The sequence below is a fragment of the Equus asinus genome, chromosome 12 (assembly GCF_041296235.1).
Source record: "Equus asinus isolate D_3611 breed Donkey chromosome 12, EquAss-T2T_v2, whole genome shotgun sequence".
NCBI classification, from domain to species: Eukaryota; Metazoa; Chordata; class Mammalia; order Perissodactyla; family Equidae; genus Equus; species Equus asinus.
In genome coordinates, this window is record NC_091801.1 from 18281625 (window position 1) to 18306990 (window position 25366).

Consider the following 25366-nt stretch of genomic DNA (forward strand, 5'->3'; position numbering starts at 1 on the left):
GGAAACATCAAATTTAAAAATGGACAGAAGAAGAGGAGCAGAGAAATAAGAAAACTTTAAGAAGTAATTTACCAGTGACTTCACATGCTGCCAAGAGGTCAGGGAAAACAAAGCCGTTAGATTTGCCAATGAAGACAGTCTTTGGTAAGATGAGGAAGACAATTCACATTACATAGTATCCACATATCTTCTTGGACAGTTGATGATATATTAGCATTTTGGTCTCATTTTATATCTCTAAATAAAAGCAGGCATCTCCAATTTCAGATAGCTCAACCTGACCTCCATTTTTATGCCCTTTAAAAAAAAATCATGACTGCCTCCAACAAGCAGCCAAAATCTGTATTTACTGCCACAGCCCTTCAGCAACACCAACGCCATATTGAGCCATTCAGTTAGGAACACTGACAAGCTTGTTGAGGTTTCTCTGACAGACATGATTGAATGGTTAAGATTTTGACACAAAAGAGTAAGGAGTCATTGAAGTCACCATGAAAACATACTAGCAGTTTTCATTCCAAACTTGAATCTACATTTAATTAGATATTGGTGACCTAATCAATTAAGACATCTTGGTGTGGTGGAAAATGCCTATGCTAACAACAGAGAGAATTACCAGGAAAAAGCTTTTCAGGTCTAACTTCAATGGATTCGTTTTGAGAATTCTCAGTATGTCAGTTATGATGCCTTGGTTTGAAGTAACAACAATAAAAAAAGAAAAAAAAACAGTTGCTTAAACAAAAAGAATTTGTTGGCTCACCTAACTCCAGAGTCCAGGATCATGTTTGGCTTAGACACAGTTGCATTAGGCTTCCTGGTATGGTTCTCAGCTATGCCCTCCACATATTGACCTAAACCTCAAGCTAAAAACCCCTAAACTGGCTGCACACCACACCATCCAGTTAGGGAGAAAGAGCTGCTCATGATTGTCAAAATAAAGTTACGATTGTTCTAACTTGGGTCATGAGCCCACCCCTGGGATTATAGTGACTGATATAGACCAATTAAGGGCCACCCCTGGAGCTGGGAGTGGGATCAATAACACACAAAATGCATAACTACTACACTCTGAGAGGTTAAAAGATACTACAGAGACAACAATGTCCTCTACTCAACGGTCCAGCCTAGGGAAAAATAGCCCCAGAAAGGAGCATCTGTGTTTTATTGTAAATGTAGTTACTTTATTAATAAAAAGCAAGATCCTTTACAAATATTTTTAGAGTATATCTTTAAATTTTAATGTATTGTCATGATCACTTCTGGCTCCAATTTATAATATTGAGCTTTTAGGAAATCAGGGTTTAATTTGCAGCCATCATTCAGAAACTAACTCATGAATTGAGGTTGCCTTTTCCTGCAAAGTATTATCTTACAGCCTTGAGCTATTCAGGAGCTGAAAAGGTCATTTTCTAAGTGAACTCTGTTTTTTGTTCAGTTTCAAATTTCTTCAGAGATAATTTCTCAAGCTCTTTGGTGATAATATACAGGAAATGTCAGTCATCATAAAAAACTTAATCCCAGTGTCCAAGTAATAAAACTACAGCTAGAAGCACAGGCTGGAGCAGAAATGGAGCGAGAAGTCAGTGGTTATGGAATGGGATTGGGACCAGTTATAGTGTGAGATCCCAGAATCAAGGGTGTTCCAAATTTTCCAGATTGTTTTAATATCTCAAGGTCCTAGTTCCATACAACTCAACATTAACATATATATATGTTGGGAATGCAGGCATTTAGTACCATTTTTAGGTTACATTGTCCAGTTATATGAGTACTTCATTCTACATTTTTTTATTTATTAAAATAAGATACCACACAAGTTGTTATTCTGAAATCAGTAGTACTGCCAAGAACAAAGAACCAACAGGAGAAGAGAAACCATTTGTGCTCCATTGTTTCTGAATTTGGAAAATAAGCTCTGAGACCAAAGATCATGTGCTCCATTTGAGGGATAAAGTGTGAAGATTATGTCACAAATTAGTATGACTAGCTGGTATTCGGGATTTTGAAAAATCGCTGCATTGCACAATAGAATAATAAACTGCCCAACAGTGCAGCCACTTGAAAATAAACACAGAAGAGCAGGAGCATAAGTAACTTTACAATGAATCAGAGAAACTGTTTGGGAGTTGGAGTGCTGCATATTGCAGAGGTTGAGTTTCCAAAAACTGTTCTGTGAGTGATGAGGTACAGATGCATAAGTCATGCATGCAGAGAAGAGTTCATTTATATTGCGAAGTCTGCACTGTGTCCACATGTAGCTGAATAAACTGAACTGAACACAGACTGTTGACTTTCCAACATTTCTTTCTATATTTCTGGATTGTTTTAACCATACTCCACAGACATATACATGGGTGAGCAATGTGGATTTTGGGTTTTTTTTTAATATAGGAAATTATACTACCAAGAATGATGGCTCTTATTTTTACTCATCCTTATGACATAAGTAAAAGATGATTGGTTCAAGTTATGATGAGGGAATTATTTCATTCACTGTTTAATAACTGATATGTCTATGTCACTGTGTTTGCAAAATATTAATTAGAAAATTGAAAATCTAATCGTGTGTCCTCTCATTTTGGCCTATTTTCAATACAAGCTCCAACAGCAAATAAATTTACATTTTGGGGCCAAAATACTAGTTTAAGGACTTCTGGTAACTTCTGAAGTAATCAGTCTGTAAGTTTCTAAAGGTTTCTAAACCTTTTATCCAAATATTAGTAGAATACCATTCAGCTTTGTAAATATAAAGTTATGATCTACTTATTTTACAAAACTAGTAACACGAAACTCAGGTCAACTAAAACCAGATTGGCATACTTAAACTTTTGATCTCAGAAATGAGACTATTACAAAAATAAAATGAGGAACTCTGTCATTTCGGGTCAAATTTGGGGAGGAAACAGCTAAAATCATATCTTAATAACTAACACCAATGATTAATTGCTTTTTCAACATGCGGATTACCTTGGTGCCAAAAATTATGGAACAATTGCCTAACAAATTGGAGAGTCCCTGATGTCAGTACTCATATTTTCTTTGGATTATACTAAGCAATTATACTAAGCTTTCTAATGACTGAGTAAAATGGTATTGCGCCTTGGGGCACATTTTGATGAACTACAGTTGTACTTTTCATAACCTAAGAGGCATATGCATAAAGAAGTATATTGTCTAGAATAGAGCTCTGTGACCTTCATGTTAGATTTCAGAGGATTATAAATATCTATCATATAGCTATGAATGCGTTTACCATTAAAAGTCATTACTTTAAACTACATACCTTCCTGAAAAATTAGTTGGCATATGCTCATCTCCAAATAAGTGTTCAATTTAAATGATTTATTTTTGTTCCCAGAATTTGCTACTTCATATTCCATCCTCATATTCATTTTATTTATTATTTTATTATTAATGATACCAAATAAATCCTTCAAAACATGTGTTTAGCTTTAATCTTTTACTTCAACTCCTATGTAATCCATCTATCATTTCTTGCATGTGTTTCCAGAATACTGGAGGCTATTGTCTTAAGATTCCAGGCTTAAATAAAGTAACAAATTAGACTAAATAAGAAATTAATTTATGATCTTAGATATGAGGACACACCATGTTCCATGTTGAAAAATTACAACCATCTGAAATGTTCCATAGCTTCAGAGAAGTGAATTTAATATGCTCCTGATGTAAGAATGATACATGAACACCACGTTTTAGGGGAGATTATTTTTAAACTTTCTAACTAGTCTTAATATTTAAGGTAAAACACTGTATCACTTGGGGTCAGCCCTGTAGTGCAAGCGGTTAAGTTCACATGTTACGCTTTGGTGGCCCTGGGTTCACCAGCTCAGATTCCAGGGACAGACCTACGCACTGCTTGTCAAGCCATGCTGTGGCAGGCGTCCCACATATAAAGTAGAGGAAGACGGGCACTGATGTTAGCTCAGGGCCAGTCTTCCTCAGCAAAAAGAGGAGGATTGTTGGCAGATGTTAGCTCAGGGCTAATCTTCCTCCAAAAAAAACCAAAACACTATATCACTTAAAACTAAGAAACTATGGACTATTGAAATGGTAATTCATTTAGACAGACATCAACACTATGGACTTCTAGTTATCCCAAGATGTAAAAATAATTTATTAACAAGTGTTTTACTTATTTCAGTAAAGAACTAAACTGAAACAAAAGCTATATTAAATATGAGATTTTGGAGTGGAAGTAGAAATTATATTTTCTACTACCAGATTTCTAAAAGCTTCTTTGATACTACTATATTCATCACATTAATATCATAATACAAGGACATTACATTTCAATCAAGATTTTGAATTTCAACTCATAATAAAGTGGCAACTGTTCTGTCCTTTAAGCTCTAAATTTAAGAAAGTTAGTTTTTCTTATTAATAAAAGGAAAATTTACATTCTGCCCTTTGAGTTAAAGGCTGCTATATATCAAAATCCTAAGGGCTAATGTGGTTCCTGCTTTCCTCTCATTCTGTTTTCCTCCTCCTCACTATGTTCCAGCCACACTGTCCTCTGGGTCCTTATGCTCATCCAGCTCTTTCCCCTCTCCAAGCCTTCATACTGGCTGCTTCCTGGCCTGGAACACTTCCTCACAGGCTCTCACAGGCCTGGCTCATCAGGCTGCTCATTCTTTAAGTCTCAGCTCAAATTCTGCCTCCTCAGAGAGGTCTTGCATGTCTCTCTCAGCTCAAGGAAACATCTCTCTCCTCTTCCCTCTTCCTCTCCACGTCTATGCCCCAGTTACACACTGTCGTTTTATCCGATTTATTTCCTTCACTGAATATATCATAATCTGAAATTATCTTGGTCATTGATTTATTTACTTTTTTCACTGTCTGTCTCACCTTACTATAATGTAAGCTCCATGGGGTGGGGACTTAATCTAACTTTTGCATTCTCAGCACCTTAAACAATGGCATATGGTAGATAGGCACTTGGTAAAAATTTGTTCAATGAAGAAATAAATGCAATGGAAATTTCAATTTGCTTTTAAGAAACATTAACAATATGTGTTCTTATTTCCTTTTTTTTTTTTTTTTTGAGGAAGATTAGCCTTGAGCTAACATCGGCTGCCAATCTTCCTCTTTGTGCTGAGGAAAATTGGCCCTGAGCTAACATCCATGCCCATCTTCCTCTACTTTATATGTGGGACACCTGCCACACAACATGGCTTGAGGAGCAGTGCCTCTGTCTGCTCCTGGGATGTGAACCAACGAACCCCAGGCTGCCTAAGCGGACCACACGAATTTAACTGCTGCACCACTGGGCCAGCCCCAACAATATGTGTTTTTAGAACGAGAAAATTAAATGTGTTCATGCCTTTTTATGGGAAACTGACATTTTGCACCATAAGATTATTATAAAATGAACATCTTTCCCCAAACTTCTTTTTTTTTTTTTTAAGATTTGCACCTGAGCTAACAACTGTTGCCAATCTGTTTTTTTGCTTTTTCTCCCCAAACCCCCCCAATACATAGTTGTATATTTTGGTTGTGGGTCCTTCTAGTTGTGGCATGTGGGACGCCACCTCAGCATGGCCTGATGAGCGGTGCCATGTCCATGCCCAGGATCCAAACCAGTGAAACCCTGGGCCAGCGAAGTGGAGTGCACAAACTTAACCATTCAGCCACGGGGCCAGCCCCTCCCAAACTTCTTAATAGATTTAAAACTAGAGTGAAAAAAGTTTTTTTTTTAACTTTTCAATCAAGGGTCACTATTGCAGAAATAAGCAAAAGGCCACACACTAGTAAAAAAGCACCAGCCATTTTAAAAAATAAGTGGAAGGGAATGAAACTCTTTTCAAACAAGCTGACTGAAAAACGCAGAGAGAAGCCAAAAAAATAAAGCAATTAAATACAGATATACAAGATGTTTTCATTGATTTTAGCAAATTATTTTGTAAGACACAGAATAGAGTATATTACATTGCTGAGTTTTTCTCTTAGCCTCAATCCATCACCAACTAATTAAACTTTTGCTGAATTCATTATTGGCTGATAAACTTAAGCAAAGTCTTGGATTCCTATGAGAATACAGAGGTCCACCCCTGGTTTGAAAGACAATTTATTTTTTAATTCCTAAAACGTAAGCAATGAACTGTTCCTGAAACCTAATCTAAACTTTTTCTAAAATTATACGTCCCTTTCTTGCAAATGCTTCCTGAAAGACTCAAACTAAAGTATTAGATTCTATGAACAATAGATGTTTCAGAAATAAAGATAAAACATTACCTAAATTAGAACATCAGTGGCAATGTTGACAAAAACACTTTTCAGAAAACATTTTCACTATAAGATATATTAACTGTATAATATAAATGTGACTTTAAGGTAATGAAACCGATTTTCAGCTTAGATAGTTTAATCTACAGCCACATCTCACACACGTTATTTTTACAGTCATGTGTCACTTAACAACGGGGATGTGTTCTGTGAAATGCATCATTAGGCAATTTCGTCATTGTGCAAACATCACAGAGTATACTTAGCCAAATCTAGATGGTATAGCCTACTACATACCTAGGCTATATGGTACTAATCTTATGGGACCACTGCCATATATGCAGTCTGTCATTGACCAAAATGTTGTTATACAGCACATGACTATATTACAATTTGACCCTCTGGTGAGAGTGGAAGTGAACCATTTTAGAAAAGAGTTTTTTGTATAATAAACATAATGGAACTTTAAACATACAACTTGAGAACGTCTCTGTATATTAAAATTACTAGAACTTTTAAACAATAATAGAACTTGATAAAGTCCTTTCACATCCATTCTTAGGTAGTGATTGGAGCAGTGAAGAGACAGCTGGATTTGAAAGCAGTTTCTGAGCTTATATGAACTTGACTTGGTGACTGAAGGTGGGGGTACTAGAATGTGAGAGAGTACTGAAGATGGTTCTCAAGCTCTACTTTGTGTATCAAGGTGGACCACGGGCAAGAGAGGAACTGGAGGATGAAGATCAGATTTGTGCAGGATGGAAATGAGTTCAATTTTTGACAGGTTCAGTTTTCATTGCCTCTAGGATATTCATATCTAGATGGAATGAATGTCTAGCAGGCAGCTGGATGCATAGGTCTGGAACTCAGGCGAAATACCTTGGATTGTCTTGTATAGAACCTATGTGGTAATCATTTACATTTATAGAACACATTACATAATAGATGACATAAATCAGTTACTAAGTTAAAAAATTACTTATTATTGGTACCCATACTGTGTACGTCATAGCCTTAAAAGGCCATGAAGCTCTCAATAAATGATGATCCCCAGGTTACAGAAATCAAGAGTAATACTTTGAATGGAAACTGCCTCATCTATAAACAAAAGGGCTTCCTTTGTATTGATTCTACAATTTGCAGCTTCTATAAATGGATACTTGTTAAGAAATCTTTTGTTCCTGCTAAGCTACAACCTCCTGTACTCACTTTCATTTCCCTCCTCTGAGCTTCCAGTTAGAATGTCCTATGAAAATGGGAATCATGTCCTAAATCTCTAAGTAAACATTCCCTCTTTAATGCAATTTTCCATTGCTCCCTGTATTAGTTATCTATTGCTGCATAACAAACTACCCTAAAACTTAGTGGCTTAAAACAACATACATTTATTATTTCACAGATTTCATGGGTCAGGAATTTGGGTCCTCTGCTTTGGGGTTTCTCACAAGGTTGCAATCAAGGTGTTGGCCAGGGATAAGGTCTCCTCTGAAAGCTCAACTGGGGAAGGATCGCCTTCCAAGTTTAAACAGTAGCTGTTGGCATTTAGTCTCTCATTGGACTGAGGGTCTCCACTCCTCACTAGCTGTTGGCTAGAGGCCATCCTCAGTTCCTTGCCATGTGGGGCTCTCCTAAATGACAGCTTATTCTATCAAACAGTACAAGCCAAAAGTGCAATAGAGTCTGCTAGCAAGATAGAAGTCAGAATCTTCTGTAATCTTATTGTAGAAATGACATCTCATCAACTTTGGCTTATTCTATTGGTTAGAAGAAGTCACTATGTCTATCTCACACTCAATGGGAGGGGATCACACAAGGGCATGAATACCAGGAGCTGAGATCATTTAGACCATCTTAGAAGTCTGCCTACCATACTCACTAACACTTACCAACCTACAGTGTCAAGACAAAAACAGGAGTTAACTCCAATAAATGCTAATTTTTCTGTATGGAGTTATGTGATGATATACATGTCTGGGCCCTTTAATTTGCTGGTTTCTCAATAGCAGTAACTAATCATTAAAGTGGTTGCTGGGTAGTATTACTCTGGAAAGTCAGGAAACATATACTGACTGACAAAGATACATAGAACAATACACAAAATAAAAAGTGTGTTTCTGTCTAAAGTTACTTGGAAATTCTAGTTGAGACTTTTTAAAATGTGCTTTTTCGCATATTCTTCCAAAAGTGCCTTTTAAAATTATTCTCAAGACCTCACAATTTTTTTTTTCACAAATACAAATTTCTCAGTATCTATCAAAGTGTAAATTTTAGAGTATTTTACACTGAACTTACAAATATGGCAGTGAAGACAAGTCTTCCTTGTAGTCTGCCAAACTTCTGGCACACTAGAAAATACACAGATGATTGTTTAATACTATGTGCCACTACACAAGAATTATATTTCACATCTTAATGAGAAAATACTATCTCTTAAACTTGTTGCATTAAAAAAACTAATTAATAATTTGACCATTTTAAACAATTTTAAGGACCAACAGTCACAAAGAGATTTTCAATTCTATGAAAAGTAGAATCCAAAATGAATTTTCAGAATATAATTTTATCATTTTTTTAAACCTATTACTACAAAAAAGGAGAACTAAACAGCATAATCCCACCACCAAAAAATAATCACTATTAAATATTTCGGGATATAGATTTAGATGAGAACACACTCCTTTTTATAATGATATATGAAATTGTTATAAAATAAAAGTTAACAGAGCAACTGGTTTTCAATGAGTCTTGCTAAATATGTTTCTAGCAAAGTAACCTTAGAAGCCAGTTAAGTGACTGCTACAAAGAGAAATGGGACAGCCCTGCATACACTGCTTAAGCTATTGTTCCCAAATGAATGACCTATAAAACAGATAAGGGCATCTAATTTGTGCCATAGTGTTTTTACCATATTATTTTGACCATTGTTTTACTTCTTTGTATCCTTCTGTAGCTTTTTATTCTGTTAGTTTCCCCTCAAATTCTTTCCCAGTGTCTGAATCTAAATTACTAGTTTCTGAATCACTGAATTATTATTTGTTCTTCTCACAACAAGTCTCACCTCTGATGACTCTTTCTCTGACATCTTAACGAGCTTTGCTTCCTCTTCCATCCAAATTAGTTGGCTATTGACATGCTATTTCTCTTTTCCCCACTTTCTCCCTCACTACCATTTATGGCCTCATGGTTTCAATGATTAGTTCTATCCTGGAAACTATTAAGCCTATCTCACCTCACACTTAACATCTGTAAACCAAACTCATCTACTTCCCCTCAAATTACTTGCCACCTCTCCTCTTTCTCCACTATTGTTCCTTTATCCTAGCTAACACCTGGGAATTATCTTCAACATCTCCCTCCCTTTATCTATTCAATCTCACTCTATTAAATCATGCTTCAAGATGCCTCCTAAATTTGTTCATTCCTTGTCACTGTCTTTGCCTTCACCCTTATCCAGGTCAAGACTGCCTCAAGAACAGACTTTAGCAACTATGTCCTGAATGGAGATAAGAGTTCATCTGTCCCCATCCCCCTGTCCTTGTTTCTAGGCTACTTTTACTCTAACAGTCAGTGAGATATAAGGAAAGGGGACCTGAGCTTGAGGTCAGGAGCCCAAGGGTAAATTCCCTCTCTGCCTACCTCACGTGAGACCTTAAGCATATTTCTTCCTCTCTCTCAGCCTGGGAATTTTCTTATCTGCAAAATGGCAAGTTAAACTGTCCACAAGGGCTCTAAGCTGTCTTGTAACTCTAACAAACTTCTGCTCTGATGCTTCCTTGCTCAAGGAATAGCAATAGCAACTTTTCCAGCATAACCTCTCTCCCCCAAGATCACAGCTGTTACTATTTTCCAGCTTCCACTGTCCCTTACATCCAGATTGCTCACTTTACCATATCCCTAATGAGCCCCAGTCCACTTTCCACTGTAAATGTCAATTCCTTTGTTTCATTATTCTTCTCCTTCATTTACAAATTATTCATTTTACAAACACTTATGAGGTGACTGCTAACATACAAGGCACTTTGCTAGGTCCTGGGAATAGCGAGGTAAAAGACACAATCCTTGTCCTCAAAGAATTTACCATCTTACTGAAGATATGGGTAAGTAAAAAACATATAATAGTGTGGTAAGTGCTATGCTAAAAAACTTAATATATCCCAGTTTGGGGGGGCAGAAGGGAGCATCACTTAACAAAGCTGAGTATGTAGGAAGTCTTCAGAAAGGATGGGGTAATTCCAAACTGACTCCTTGAATCTTAAAAGGGAAAAAAAGAATTAAGGAGGAAAGAAAGGCTGTCTTATCGCTACCTTGAGGAGTGGAGAGGAGAGGGGAAATTTTTTTAAAAACAGGGCATTTTGCGCCAATGCTACATTGGAATCCTGGAGTATAGAGGGCAGGAGGCAAGTAGTGAGGGTGTTCACAATGAATGGACTGGGATATCACTGTACGGAATTTGGATTTTATCAGAGGAAAGGGTGGGGTATGGCCTGTACTTTAATTCAGACAATTCGTTTCCCGGTCTTTACTGGGGAGAGGTGGTTATTGGGCCCTGAAAAATTCAAATGCTAATAACAAGCATAATCCAGTAGGGGGAAATGGTGGCCTGCCAAAAATTATTCTGGCCACGAAAACGCTGTGACCGATGCCTTAGGGCCTCATCACACTAACCGGACCCCACCCGCACCCTGCCTAGGGTGCACCCTCAACCGCTGGCCGCAGCGTCACAGAGAACCCGACCCGCGAGGCCACAGGGGAAAGCGCTTCGGTAGATCTCGCGGGATTTCCCTTGAGCGGCGGCCTGCACAGAAGTGCCTGGTCGCCCGGCAACCGCACCCAGGCTGTTGAGGAACCTGGCGCCGGCGAAATTAACCAAGCCAGAGTTACCGACCCAGCTCATCCCGCAACCGGTGAGGTGCCTTCAGGGAAGAAACATGGGAGCCGGGGAAACCCTAGAGCCATGTTTCTCAAACTTGCCTGCCCGTAAGACTTCCCCGGGACGCTTGTTAAAATGCAGATCCCTAAGCCTTATCTCTAGACGTCTACAATTTCCAGAAAGACAGTCTGGAAGTCTATTATAAACAAATGGCTAGAATCAGGCAAGGTTGGGGAACATCTGCCGTAAAGGAGAGAGACACAGGTGGAGGGGAGGCTGCGGAGCAGAGGGAGCGGGATCTGTGGGCGTGGGTCTGAGTTTGAAAGGGGGAAAGCCTGAGAGCAGGAGCCGAAGATTTAGAGAGTCTGGAAGCCACTGAGCCTGGGGCTAGCTAAGGAAAATACACGAACTGAATCGGAAACGTCCACCGCATCTAGTCTGTAGGAGCCCCAAGAGATGACAGCCAAGGGGTCCGCTACAATGGATTCCCAGAGCGCCTGTAAGGCAGCTGGAAACTCTCCCACTGGCGATCTGAAGAGAGAGAGCTATCCTAGCAAGTGGAGCCTCGCGATAACAAAAGAGATAGCTAGTAAGGAAAAATTATGAAAAAGCAGTTTCTCAAACTTTAGAAAATAATGAATCTCTTTTAGAAGAAAATCAAGGACACCCCACGTGTCTCCTTAATTACGTTGACATTTTTATTATACTGTTCTAAAATGCATCCAAATCCAAACTAGGTTTAAACTCCAAAAGCTTATAATTTCTCTAAAATAAACTACAATACTAATGAAGTTTAAATTAAAATTATATTAACAAGATGAAGGGTGGTGTTTTGATGAAACTGAATCCTCTCTTGATTTGACTGCTACAATGCAAGTTCTTTTCAGTTAACAGTCCCTATTATTCTGTTATGGCTTAATTCAATTCTCTCTTTCCATATTCAAGTCTTGGAAAGTTGTCCTACAGCTTGCTGATGAGGTTCATCAGCCTTCCCTTGGTTTAATAAATACTTTACTTATATATTACCTTTGCCTCTTTCCTTTTCTAATTATCTGAGAGAATTAAGCTTATTTCTATATAAACACCAATTTGTACACTGGAACCTGGAAACAAAATCCATTTATAGCACGGTCACTGATGAGAATTCAGATGATCCAAAATTTCTCTGTTTTAGCCCAGGTTAGAAAGCAGAACCTGAAGCAAAAAACTCATGTGATAATACTTTTTGGGGGTTGTTATCGCAGGGAAGCAGGAGAGAGAGGAAAAAAGGAATGAGACAGAGATGGAAGGAGAGCAAATATAAGAGAGTATGTAACCCAGAAGACCACAGCATGTTTTCAGAGAGACCTTTTGAAATGGCTGTGTCTCCTAAAAGTCCATGGGGGAAAGAAGGGAGAATAAATCATTAGTGCCTCCTGTCTCCCACTGGTCATGTCCTTCTTAGTACAGGGTTGCTCCAAATGGCCACCTGTAGAGCACGTCTCCTGCCTCAGCTGTAAGAAACCCTTGGGTGTATAATCTCTTTAAGATGTACATTTTCACCACAGTTATCAGTGTAAAAAAGATATTTGAAATTTTCAGAAAAAGTTCTAAAATTTTAATTTATTTTTTTTTGAGGAAGATTAGCCCTGAGCTAACTGCTGCCAATCCTCCTCTTTTTGCTGAGGAAGACGGGCCCTGAGCTAACATCTATGCCCATCTTCCTCAGCTTTATATGTGGGACACCTGCCACAGCATGGCTTGCCAAGCAGTGCCATGTCCGCACCAGGGATCCAAACCAGCAAACTCCAGACCACGGAAGCAGAATATGCACACTTCACTGCTGTGCCAATGGGCCAACCCTAAAATTTTAAAATAAGGGCCAAAATAATATTTTAAAAATATTTTGAATATTTTAACTATTTTTTAATACTGCATTTCCACTTATGAGCTATGGAGAATGTAATTCCTAAAAGAATGGTACTTGCAGTATCAACAAAAATATATGATCCCTAAGAGTGACTCTAGAAAAACTTATGCATGGCCTTAATTAGAAGAAAATTATAAAGCTGTTGAAAGTCATTAAAGAAGCACTCCCAATATGGAGAGACATAGCATAGTGATGTAAGAGAAGACTCAATATTAGATGTTAGTGCTTCACAAACTGTTTATAAATTCAATGCAATTTCTAACAAAATCCTGACAGGATTTTTTCATGGAACATGACAAGTTGATTTTAAAATGTATACGAAAGACTTAAGGAGAAGCGGATTCTGGGAATATGGGCAGAGTAGGAAGCACCTGTCTCCCCACCGAGACATTAACTGCACTGGCAGACTCTGTCTGGTATAACTGTTTTAGAATGCTGGAGTCTACTGAAGGCTCACAACTCCAGGGGAAGCCTTAAAAAGTACCCTGCCCATTAATTTTGGTCAATTTCAGCTCTTACCTCTACAGCAGCTACCCATCCCCTACACCCAATCCCATGGCAGGAAGCTGTGCAGGGGTTTCTGGAGCACCTTACATACAGCTTGCAAGAGCAAATGTAGACAAAAAGCAAATATCCAAGATCTGTCCTCTGATCACAGAGATGCAGACAAAGAAGTTGCACCTCTCCCCATTGTTACAAGCCACTCCCCCTCCAGCTGAAGTGACTTCCAGGAGATTGAAAGGGCTAGTGTCCTTTTTCCCCATCTCTGTTCATTTTTCTCTTTTTCCCCTTTTGGAAATCAGGCTTTAAAGACTGAGACATTAAAAAGTAACTGCATATAAAGGGAAAGTTAGAAAGTGACTCTGCATGCCCAAAGAAAAGCTCAGGCTCATAAATGACCTGAGAAGACCTCCAGTTTACATCTCAGGCTGATCCTTAGCACAGAGACAGCCTACATCAATCAAAAGAAGCAAAAACAAAACAAAAAACAGATAACTCTGGGGAAAGAGGAAATGTGATTTTCAGTTACCACATTATCAGTCAAATGTCCAGTTTTCAACAACAACAAAAAAATTAAGACATACAAAAAAATGGGAAGGAAAGTATGACATATTCATAGGAAAAAAATAAATGAACAGAAATTGTCCTTGAAAAAGACCTGATGGGGGCCAGCCCCGTGGCCGAGTGGTTAAGTTTGTGCGCTGCACTGCGGCGGCCCAGTGTTTCGTCAGTTCAAATCCTGGGCACAGACATGGCACCACTCACCAAGCCATGCTGAGGCAGCATCCTGCATGCCACAACTAGAAGGACCCACAACTAAGAAAATACAACTATGTACCAGGGGGCTTTGGGGAGAAAAAGGAAAAAAAAAAAAAATAAAATCTTTAAAAAAAAAAAAGAAAGAAAGAAAAAGACCTGATGCCAGATACAAGTAGACAAAGAGACTTTAAAACAACTGTTGTAAAGATGTTCAAAAAACTGAAAAAAGACATGGAGAAAGTTAAGAAAACAATGTATGAACAAAACGGAAAAATCAATAAAGAAATGGAAAAGCTAAAAAGAAATTCTAGAGCTGGAAAGTACAATAACTGAAATGAAAAATTCACTAGAGGGATTCAAAGACAGATTATAACAAGCAGAAGAATGAATCAGTGAACTTGAAGATAGGACAATGGAAATTATTGAGTCTAGACACAGACAGAAAAAAGATTGAAGAAAAGTGAACAGAGCCTAAGGGACCTGTGGGATATCATCAAGAAGGTCAACATGTACATTGTGGGAGTCGCAGGAGGAGGACAGAGAAAGAGAGAATGGGACAGAGAAAATATTTGAAGAGATAATGGCTGAAAATTTCCCTACCTTGATGAAAGACTTGAATATAAACATGCAAGAAGGTCATCAAACTCTAAGATGTACCCAAAGAGATCACATTGAGACACATTATAATCAAACTTTCAAAGCACAAAGAATCTTGAAAGCAGTGAGAAATGACTCATCACATAAAAGGAATTCTTAATAAGATTATCAGCACATTACTCATCAGAAACTTCAAGGTCAGAAAACAGTGGGCCAATATATTTGAAGTGCTAAGAGAAGAAATGTGCCAATGAAGAATCCTAAATCCTGAAAAACTGTCCTTCAGAAGTGAAGGAGAAATTAAGACATTCCCAGATAGACAAAAGCTGTTTATTACCACTAGACCTGCCCTGCAAGAAATGCTCAAGGGAGCCCAGCAGGGTAAATGAAAGGACACTGGACAGTGACTTGAAGCCATACAAAGAAATAAAGATCTCAATAAAGGTAAATACATGGGCAATTACAAAAGCTAGTTTTGTTGTAACAATGGTTAGTAATTCCACTTTTTATTTTTCTACATGACTTATGAGACTAATACATTTTAAAAACAATAATGAGTCTAAAATCTAGTATTATTATAACTTTGGTTTGTAACTCCACATTTTAAAGATTTTCTTGTGGCCATTTTACATAATGTAGCCTGGGTAATTATATGCCAAAATGTGAGAACACAAATTTATCTTCTGCTGAATTCATTTTTTCCTCCTAAGCATTGAGTTCATGTCCAGAATACTACACAAATTGAGGTGTTTGGTTGGTGAAATTCCAGGTACACTGGAATAATAATGATCAATTTTAAACTGTATTTTTGGTTACATTTTTTATAAGAGAATATAAAGCACAATTGGGGAAACTGGTATATTTATCACTTAACTATACTTCCAGGATGATTGAAAAAAAATGAGTTACCTCAAATTTATGGGCCACATACGGATATCTTACACAAAGCAATATTTTATCCATAACATGTTCCCCTTATTTAACAGCTCTAACATATTCCAGGTGAAATGGTGAATAGTGTTCAGCTTATCAGGGAAGAAAACAGTAGTAGAATGCTGATAGCAAACATTATCGACCTATGTACCAGGCACGGTGCAGAACACTCTATACACAATTATCTCACGTAATCCTCACAATATCCCTTGGAAGCAGGTACTATTATTATCCTAATTTTAGAAGAAACTGAGGTAACGTGCCCAAGATTGCCTAACCAGTGAGCAGTGGAGCCAAAATTTGAACTCAGGCAGTCTGGATTGAGAAACACTGCGTTATGCTGCCTCTTTATAGATTGCAGTTATAGTAACATAAAATTTCAAGGCCAGCTCCATTTTTAAGTATTTTGCACCACTTTCCTATGTATACACTCGAGGTTTTCATACCATGTGTTCTGATTTGCGGTTTTAGTAAATATGATCACTACGGATACTAAGGAAAAAAGAGCCAGGAGACCTGATCTCATTCTCAACTGCCATTAGCTTGAGTAGTTTGAGACAAATCTCCGGGCCTTAGTTTCTTCACGTGAGAACACTAGATGATGTTCCTTGAGGTTTTTTCGACTCCAAGAGAGAAAAATAATCCTTTAAAAGATGCCCACAATAACAACTCAATATTAGGGAGAGAAAAAGATTTAAAAGTAAAAGTGAATGAGCATTTGTGTATTTAATTTTGGTGTTTTAAATCTTTTTATAAAAAGAAGTGTCTATAAACTTAGAAAATACCTAAATGCTCCTGAAAATGTCTATGAACTACCTTATCAAATAGTTTTATGTAAGAAAATTAAAGTAAATCAAAATAAATTTCCCTAAATTGTTATGTACATAACATTCCTTTTTTTCTTTAATTTTTAGAAAGTTGGGCATAAAACAATCCCTAAACCTGCTTCTTGGTATGGTATCAGAACAGAGCTATTGCTGAGAGTCTCATTTACAGAGAAATCATGGTTCGACTGACCTTGGATCTGATTGCCAAAAGCAACAATTTTAAACCCCGAAAAGAAACTACTTCACAATACCTGAAGAAAATAACTCATATAAATTTTTCAGACAAAAACATAGATGCAATTGTAAGAACTCTGAAATTATTTCTTATTTTTATATAGTTAAGAATGTGAAGTTTAGAAATGAGTGTCAGGGCATACCTTCTTACTAACTATATTTTGATTAGTCAGCTTTATATTGTGTTTTCATTTTAATGTCCTGCTTGTGTTGATAAACTTATTAAAAGGAAGTCTCTATAAAATATACATTGTGATTGTTGCACATATGTGTTAAATATGTATGTTCCCCTAAAATACTCTATAGGTAGCAAACTAGATTTGAAAACATATATTGTAAAATAATTTCAAAAGCTAATTACTTATGTATAATTCCAGAACCTGGGAATATGAATTTTTTAACATGTCAAAATATTAACAATTAACTATGAGAGTACCATATTTCAAAACTTTAGCAGTGAAATCTTTTTTGCACATAATTTAACTGGTTATATAAGTGTAGGTTATACTCTGTCAATTATATCAGACAAGATTATGTTTATGTGGATATACTCTGAAACTCTTTTCTCTGTGCTAAGCTAATTTTTGGCTCTAATTTGGGAAACTTTAAAAGCAGCAATAACCCATTTAAGCCATCTGTATTAGTATCCATTGTCTACAATAAAATGCTAAAGACTAAGATGAGAGAAATTTTCTTGGAAACAAATAAGCTCCATGAGGGCAGGGATCATGTCTATTTTGTTTGCATCATTCTAAATCCCCCATCCAATACTGTGCCTGACTCATATTAAGTGCTTAATAAATATTTATTGAATGAATGAATGAAAAAACACCAAAGCCCCAGGCAAAATTGTCAGTTAAGACAATCAGGTTTTTTTTGCAGAGACCCTACCTAGCTCTCATTCTATACCCCTTTCAGTTTCCTGGTGATCCTTCTCCCCATGAGTCCAACTGCCGGAACCTCCTGTTTCTACTTTGTTGCCCCAAGCTCTCTACCTCATCATACCACATACAGACTGCTTTGTCCAGAGAGCCTCCATTTAACGTTGTTTTGTCCCCTCACAATCAGTGCTCCTTCAGTGTGGATGACTTTTGTTAGGAGGAAAGCAAACTGGTTAAAGTAATTCATACTAAGATAAGAATAACTTGTAAACTTGAAGTCCCCAAAATGTGGTTGTTTTTTAAAATATCTTGTTTACTTAATGAAGGTCAAGATATTTTTGAGCAGAACTTCACTCTTTTACCTATACTTACTCTAGGCCCACTCTACCACTACACAGGAAATGACAGTTTTTTAAAAATACCTTTAATTATTTTATCTCAAAAGTAATTGATGTTCATTTGTATAAAACACACACACAAAAAAAGAAATTGACTTGTAATCCTACCATGCAGAGAAAACCACTATTAACATTTCAGTGATATCCTACCAGTCTTTTTTCTAGGCATGTATTCATATAATTTTACAATAGTGGGTCATATTGAATGTACTGTTTTCATTTTATTATGAGACCTACAAGATATTACTAAAGAAACTAAAGGATGTTTATAGGTATATGGTATTCCCTTCAATAGCATAATCATAGTTTCTTTATTAATCCACTGTTCTTGAAAACCTAGATGACTTCCAATTTTCAGTACTATTCTACAGAAACAGTAAGCCCTGATTTATAATATTGGAACAATAATTTGTTGAATGCTTTGACTTTCAAAGGAGCCTAATTGCTTCCAAGGAAAATTGCTTGCACTGGGAAAATCGTCCTTAACAAATACAATTTTATTGATATAGTTACAGAATACTAAAACCTAGAACTAATTTTTTAATCATTCCAGTCTTGTTTTAACTGTGCTAAGAACAGAAAAATACTGTTCTTTTATATTAACCTTAGGGAAATTTGCAGAATGATTAAGTGAAAAACTTTCTTAAAACAAACTTCTAAGTTCTCAGGAGAAATTAAATATGACCTGTTTTTGCTTTCTTTTTAGGAAGACCTCTCTCTTTGCAAAAATCTCAGTGTTTTATATTTGTATGATAATCGTATTAGTCAAATCACTAACTTGAATTATGCCACAAATCTGACTCACCTGTACCTACAAAACAACTGTATTTCATGTATAGAGAACCTCAGGTCATTAAGGAAACTGGAAAAACTGTAAGCGCTTTTATTTTTAAGTAATATAATTGTTTGTCATCATTACAGTAATATTTTTGCATGCACATATTTTTCCATTATCTGCCGTTTTGTGGAACAGCCCTCAATTTTTATTCTCTTTTCTCTAAATTGTTATTCTCTAAATTGTTCTCAATTCTCTAAATTGTTTCTAATGTAATACCTAACAATTTGATTTTATTAAGCCTGATATACTTTTCTTTTGCAGGAAGATGAGTTGTCTTAAGGGCTTATAGGGATACCTAAAATATCTTTTTGTAGGCTCAACTGATGAAAGAAGTTTCCATGGAACCCAAATGAGTTCTGTGCCTTTCAGAATCACACATCTCAAAAGAGCAAGGTCATAGAATTGATAATGTTGATGTAGATTTGATTGTAAAAAGACATTTACTGAGGCCAGCTGCCTGGTGGTACAGCGGTTAAGTTCGCATGCTCCACTTCAACAGTCCCAGGTTTGCTGGTTCGAATCCCAGGTGTGGACCTACCCACCGCTTGTCAGGCCATGCTGTGGCATGTGTCCCACATAAAGTAGAGGAAGATGGGCACAGATGTTAGCTCAGGGCTGGTCTTCCTCAGCAAAAAGAGGAGGATTGGTGGCAGATGTTAGGTCAGGGCTAATCTCCCTCAAAAAGAAAGAAAGAAAGAAAGAAATCCTCTCAAAAAATAAAATAAAATTATGTTTCATATTTTGCAGGTATCTGGGAGGCAATTACATTGCTGTCATAGAAGGTTTAGAAGGATTAGAAGGACTGAGAGAGCTTCATGTTGAGAGTCAGAGGCTTCCCCTTGGAGAAAAGCTTCTATTTGATCCAAGAACTCTTCATTCTCTGGCAGTAAGGCCACATTTGAGTATTCTAACAAATATAGTGATTAACAGTTATAATGGAACAGGAAAGTGGTGAAAGTATATTTGAAAACTGTACATACTCTGCATATTTACATTACCAGTTGAGAGTTTATGGGAGAGCTAAAACTAATTTTCCCTACATAATTTCTCAGAGACTCAGCAGCTATAAAGTGGGGATAATTATTATGCCTGCCTCAAGGGTAACTGGAAGGATCAAAAGAAGGATGTGAAAAGGTTTGTAAAGTATGAAGTTCTAATACAGATGTATTCATTCATAATTTGGACCTTGGTGATTACCATGACTCAAAGTTTAAAATTTTAGGAAAACGCCTAAGGAAAGAGGTGCACAATTATTTGGCAAATTTTAAACCACCTAGAGAATCATTACAATGATAAGTTGTTTTCTCGCTGGATTCTGACTTGATTGTAGAGTGCATTTACATAAGGCTCTGCCTCATCAGAAGCAGGTAGATCTGGGAGCACAGGATTTGATGCTCCAGTTGTCACCTGACAACTGGTCACATGGAAGTATCATAATGAACTGAGAAGCCAGAGGGTGCCACAGAGGCTTTTGCTAATCCTCAAAATGGGCTTTGTTAGGATACACTACTTTCAGTTCTGGGGTAAGGGGTATAACATGTTTGTTGTATTTACAAATTTCATTGGTTTTATTTTAGAGGGCCCAGAAACAGAGGGCAGTAGAAGGTTTTTGAACCAAATGTATAACAATTGAGGGGTAGTGCTTTAAATTGGAAAAGAAAGAAGTGACCTGGTTTCTGTCCAACCCCCACCCCAGAATCACCTGTGTCTCAGCTCAACCTCAACTGATCCAAGAAGACTGACCCCACTGTGGGGATAGCTATTTTTATTACAAAATGCCACAGAAGATATTCTTGCTTGTTTAATTTTTACATACATTCAAGCAGATTCTGAAATTCTAAATATAAGGCATAATTTTTTTAGCTGTATTTCAAGTCTTAAAAAACACCAGGAAGTATCTTCTCTAGAGGTTAGCCGTGTGTGGATGCCTCAGTGGGTAGACTCCATCTTGGTAGAGATTCCTGGGCCTTAGATTTTAAGATGGTTTTGATTTAGTGTTGCTCTGTTGTATGTTTATGTCCTCATTAACAGCTGATGCTGAACTTGTTAATTACTAATTATTATTTTTAAGTGCCTTCTGAACATATAGATTGTCAAGAGAAAACTATATAGAGAGAGATAAAAATAAAAACCAGATATTCTTTCATTCTCAATGTTTCCTATTTAGAAAAACAACCAGAAAAACTATTTCTTCCTATGTAAATACAAATCTTAGTGCCATTTAACACAAAATGATAATTTGCTTAAACTGAAATAAGCATTTTTTCTACATTATGTTATCATTTGTTTATTGAGGCATCTTTTTTCTTTCTTTTCTTTCCTGTTTTCTTTCTTTGCTTGATTCTGGGTTTCTTTTTTCTACAAATTCCTCTTATATACTGAAAGAGGAAAATTGAACTTGTGAAAAAAATAGTAAGTTATATCACAATTATGATAATTCTAAAAGTTTCACCTGACATAGAAACAAAATCTCCTTGGCTTTTTATTTTCTTGCCTAATTTATTTTATTTTTATTGTTTAAGAGCAAAACAGCCTGAACTGATAAATTTTAAATTTTTCACGGATTAGGATTTCTGGTTCCTATATATAGTATTTAATTAGACTATTTACTAATGGTAATTTAGTTATTTTTCTTACAGAAATCCCTCTCTACATTGAATATCAGCAATAATAATATTGATGACATCAGAGACTTAGAAATACTGGAGAATCTTAATCAGCTTATAGCAGTTAACAACCAAGTTCTGCATGTGAAGGTAGCATAAAGAAAAATTGATTTAAAAATATTTACATGAAACTGTGATTGAAAAATACTTATTTCTCTAAATAGCTATAAAATGTATTACTTTAAAAACTGTTCTGGATTTGTTCTATAACTAGCTTATGAATCTCTACTTCTTAATGTATTTATTTGCATAATTCTGCCCTCTTACCTGGTTTTCTCTTTCATACCCCAACGCCTGCATCCCTTACCAACAGAAAAAAGTTTCTCTGAGAAGGAAGTATATGCTTTTTCCTCTCTACATTATTTTTCTATCAAATGGTTCCCTCTGGAGACTAGATTTCTTGTCCCTTAACTCTGATCTCCCAATGAAAGAGCTTCTAGTGACTAGACCCAAACTCTTTCCTGGCTACTCCTCCTTGGGGAAGCACCTGGATTTTGAACTTATTCTAATCTGCCATAGCTATATTCATGTCATGTTATGTCATATCATGCCATATTCATTCATTCAAGCATATATTGGACACCTACATATTTGTCAGGCACTGTAATACACTGTGTAGCACAGAGGAAGGAAGAATACAGTCCTGGGGCTCAAAAAACCCATGGCCAACAAGTAACGAGACTACAGTGTGATTCTGTTTTCATAGGTATTTTGGTAGCACAAACTCAGCCTGGGGCTGGGGAAGGCTTCCTGGAAATAGTCACCCATGAGCTGAGCCATTGCCATGACCTCACAGTTTCTGGTTTGGCAGTGGGGTGGGCTGTAGTATAATTTGTCTACCTGGGACCATTGGAGGAAGAATGAGCTCCTTTGTCCCATAAACAGAGCTCTTGTTTTCAAAACTACTTCCAGACAGCTATCTGCTGACCTAAAAAAGTTACCCCTGGCCTTGTTTCCAAATTCAGATCTATTACCTGGCTCATCCCATAAGTACTGTAAGCAGTAGATAATCATGAAAATAAATATTATATGTATTCTACTACCAATGAATTCCTCAAAATATCCAAAATGCCACTGAACAACCAGGATGGATGTATAAAATAAAAAGACCAATAAGAAAGCATGACTCAATTAGTTGTCTCAACTTAAAATGTGAAGGATATAACGAGATCATGGGATAAATTCTGCATTCAAAAATATTTTAAATTTTAGAGTACTCCTCTAGATTTTTTCCATTGAGCATTTTGTATTCATAAGAATTACTTAGTTTTCCTATGATTTTGCAGGATCTGTATCAATACTGTCAAATGATTTTGTAATAGATGGGTAGTCTTACATCAGATATACTGTACATATGATCCTATTCAAAGTGACAGAGAGTAGAGTGTACGTCTTGATTAAGTAGAGAAGACCTGGAATGTGTTCCACATTCACTCCATGGGAAATGGGAACAGAGTGGCCAAGCACAGAAGCTCACCTTTCCTGTGGAGAGAATGATGGAGAATTCCAGTCTCCCAAATTGGTATCAATCTTAAGTGCAGGATAAGTACTTTACCTAAATGTTTTGCAAGCCCAGATTCTAAGCACGATAAATGTTCAGTAATAAGTGATGAATATATGAATATATCTTGAAAGATCTAGTTGGTTATTAATTATCATAATTGCCACAATTCACTTCAGTTACTGTCAGTACTTTTTAAATGTTTTTAAATTTTTTTATTATTTTCGGATGTACATCATATTTCGAATTCTGTGTACATTACATCATGTTCACCACCCAAAACCTAATTATAGTCCATCCCCTCACATGTGAGCCTAATCACCCCTTTTGCCCCCCTCCTTCCCCTATGGTAACCACCAATCCAATCTCCAATGCTATGTGTTTTTTTGTCGTTGTTTTTATCTTCTACTTATGATTGAGATCATACGGTATCTGACTTTCTCCCTCTGACTTATTTCACTCAGCATAATACCCTCTGTCAGTACTTTTAAGTCTTACTCTTTTATGCCTTTAACTCTGAACAGAAAAGAAGAGTTTGATCAGATAAAAATGCTAGCCTCCAAATGATCCCAAAGGAAGTTCTTTGGAATGACATTAAGACCAAGCTATTTTGCCCACAGTGATTATTCTTAGGCCATGTTAATAATGCATAACCAGGATAAATGTATAACCAAAATAAAGTCCTTCATTACTGCTTATTATTCAATCTAATGATTAGTGCCTAATTAAACCAAACCCTTATTTTTTAAGACTGAGTTCAATATCGCCTCCTGTGTAGCTTTTCCTGAACCTCGCATCAAGTTAATCTCTTCAAAAATATTTATTATATTCTGTGTGCCAGGCACTGTTCTTGGCCCTTTGGAGAAATACATTCTAGGCACAGGGGATACCATGATAAATAAGACAGACAGGTCTCTACCCTCAAGGAGCTTACGTTACAGTGAGACAAGGGAGGGAATAGTCAGAAAATAAATAAGCAGAGAAGATTGTGAAAAGTGCTATGAAGGAATTAAGAAGGATGATGTAGTAGAAAAGGGGTCAGTGGATATTTTAGATAAGGTTATCAAGAAAGGCCTCTGAGGAAATGACCTTTATGCTGACCAGCCCAAGAGAAAACATCTCCCCATTCTGACATTTAAGGGTTCCAGAGGGAAAATGCCAGCAGCATGTCCAATTGCCCTACAGTGAAACCAATCAGTCAAGAAGCCTGTCTCTCACACAAAGAGCTCTCATTCACTTTCATGAATGAATAGGTAGCTCAAGATTATAGACATCTAAATGCAGCCTCTAAAGTCCAAGAGAGAAAGAAACAAAAAGAACTCTAAAGAAACAAATAAGATGGAAGTAGAAAAATAAAAACTAAAAAAAAAAGCCCACTATAATTAACTTCTTAAGAGAAATAAAAAAGGATTTTATAACCTTGAAATAAAAGATTCTCTTTTTTTTTTAAAAGGAACATTAAGTGAATGAGAGCACTTAGAAATTTAAAATAGGAGAAATTAAATATTCAATATAAAGCTTAAATGATAAAATTAGGGAAGTCTCCCAGAAAGAAAAAAAAGAGAAAGAATGAAAAATAAGCAAGCAAAAAAGAAACATAGAGAATTAATTCAGGAGATCCAATATATGACTAATAAGAGTATAAGTATCAGAGAACAAGAAAAAGAAGAGGAAAATAAAATTATATTTAAAAATAATATAATGGGTCATGATGTATTAACCATGCATGACAAGAAGCATTCTCCCACAAAAAAGAAAAGAAAACTAAACAAAATATGTGAAACAACTTTTTCAGACATTGGACAGGACTGTGGTCCATCAGAGAAGGAAAACAAACAAGATGAGCCCTCTATTTATCCCAGCTTTCTGCCTGCAGGCACCTTCCAGGCCACAATGCAGGGAGGGGTACAGCAAACAAGAACCATGAAAATGTAAATCATAACTGGAGAAAAGTTAATCGAGAAAAAACATCCAGAAATGACATGGAGGATGGAGTTAGAAGACAGAACTTTTAAAAAGCTATTACAAATATGCTCTGGAATTTAAAGAAAGCATGAACACAAACAGAAGAAAAATGGAAGATATGAAAAAAAGTCACTTCTGAAGCTGAAAAATATCTAAAATGAAAAACTAACTGGATGGAATTAAAAGTAGATTAGACACTATAGAAGAAAAGATCAGTGAACTTAAAGACATAGCATGAGAACTA

General features: G+C 36.5%; 1 protein-coding gene across 7 annotated transcripts in view; it reads left to right on the forward strand.

Annotated features, from left to right (window-relative positions):
• The first annotated feature begins 11014 nt into the window (after nt 1-11014).
• PPP1R42 (protein phosphatase 1 regulatory subunit 42) overlaps nt 11015-25366 on the forward strand; it is a 43934-nt gene continuing 29582 nt past the window's right edge. For 4 of the 7 annotated variants that reach the window (XM_070481137.1, XM_014838501.3, XM_044780255.2 and 1 more), the window contains exons 1-5: nt 11015-11147; nt 16727-16941; nt 18859-19025; nt 19738-19876; nt 21630-21746. In XM_070481137.1, the coding sequence (XP_070337238.1) occupies nt 16816-16941; nt 18859-19025; nt 19738-19876; nt 21630-21746 (549 nt within the window). In that variant the 5' untranslated portion in view covers nt 11015-11147; nt 16727-16815. Of the gene's footprint in view, nt 11148-15183; nt 15324-16726; nt 16942-18858; nt 19026-19737; nt 19877-21629; nt 21747-25366 lie in introns of those variants that run through there. The other 3 variants (XM_070481139.1, XM_070481138.1, XM_070481136.1) reach the window with 2 other exon arrangements.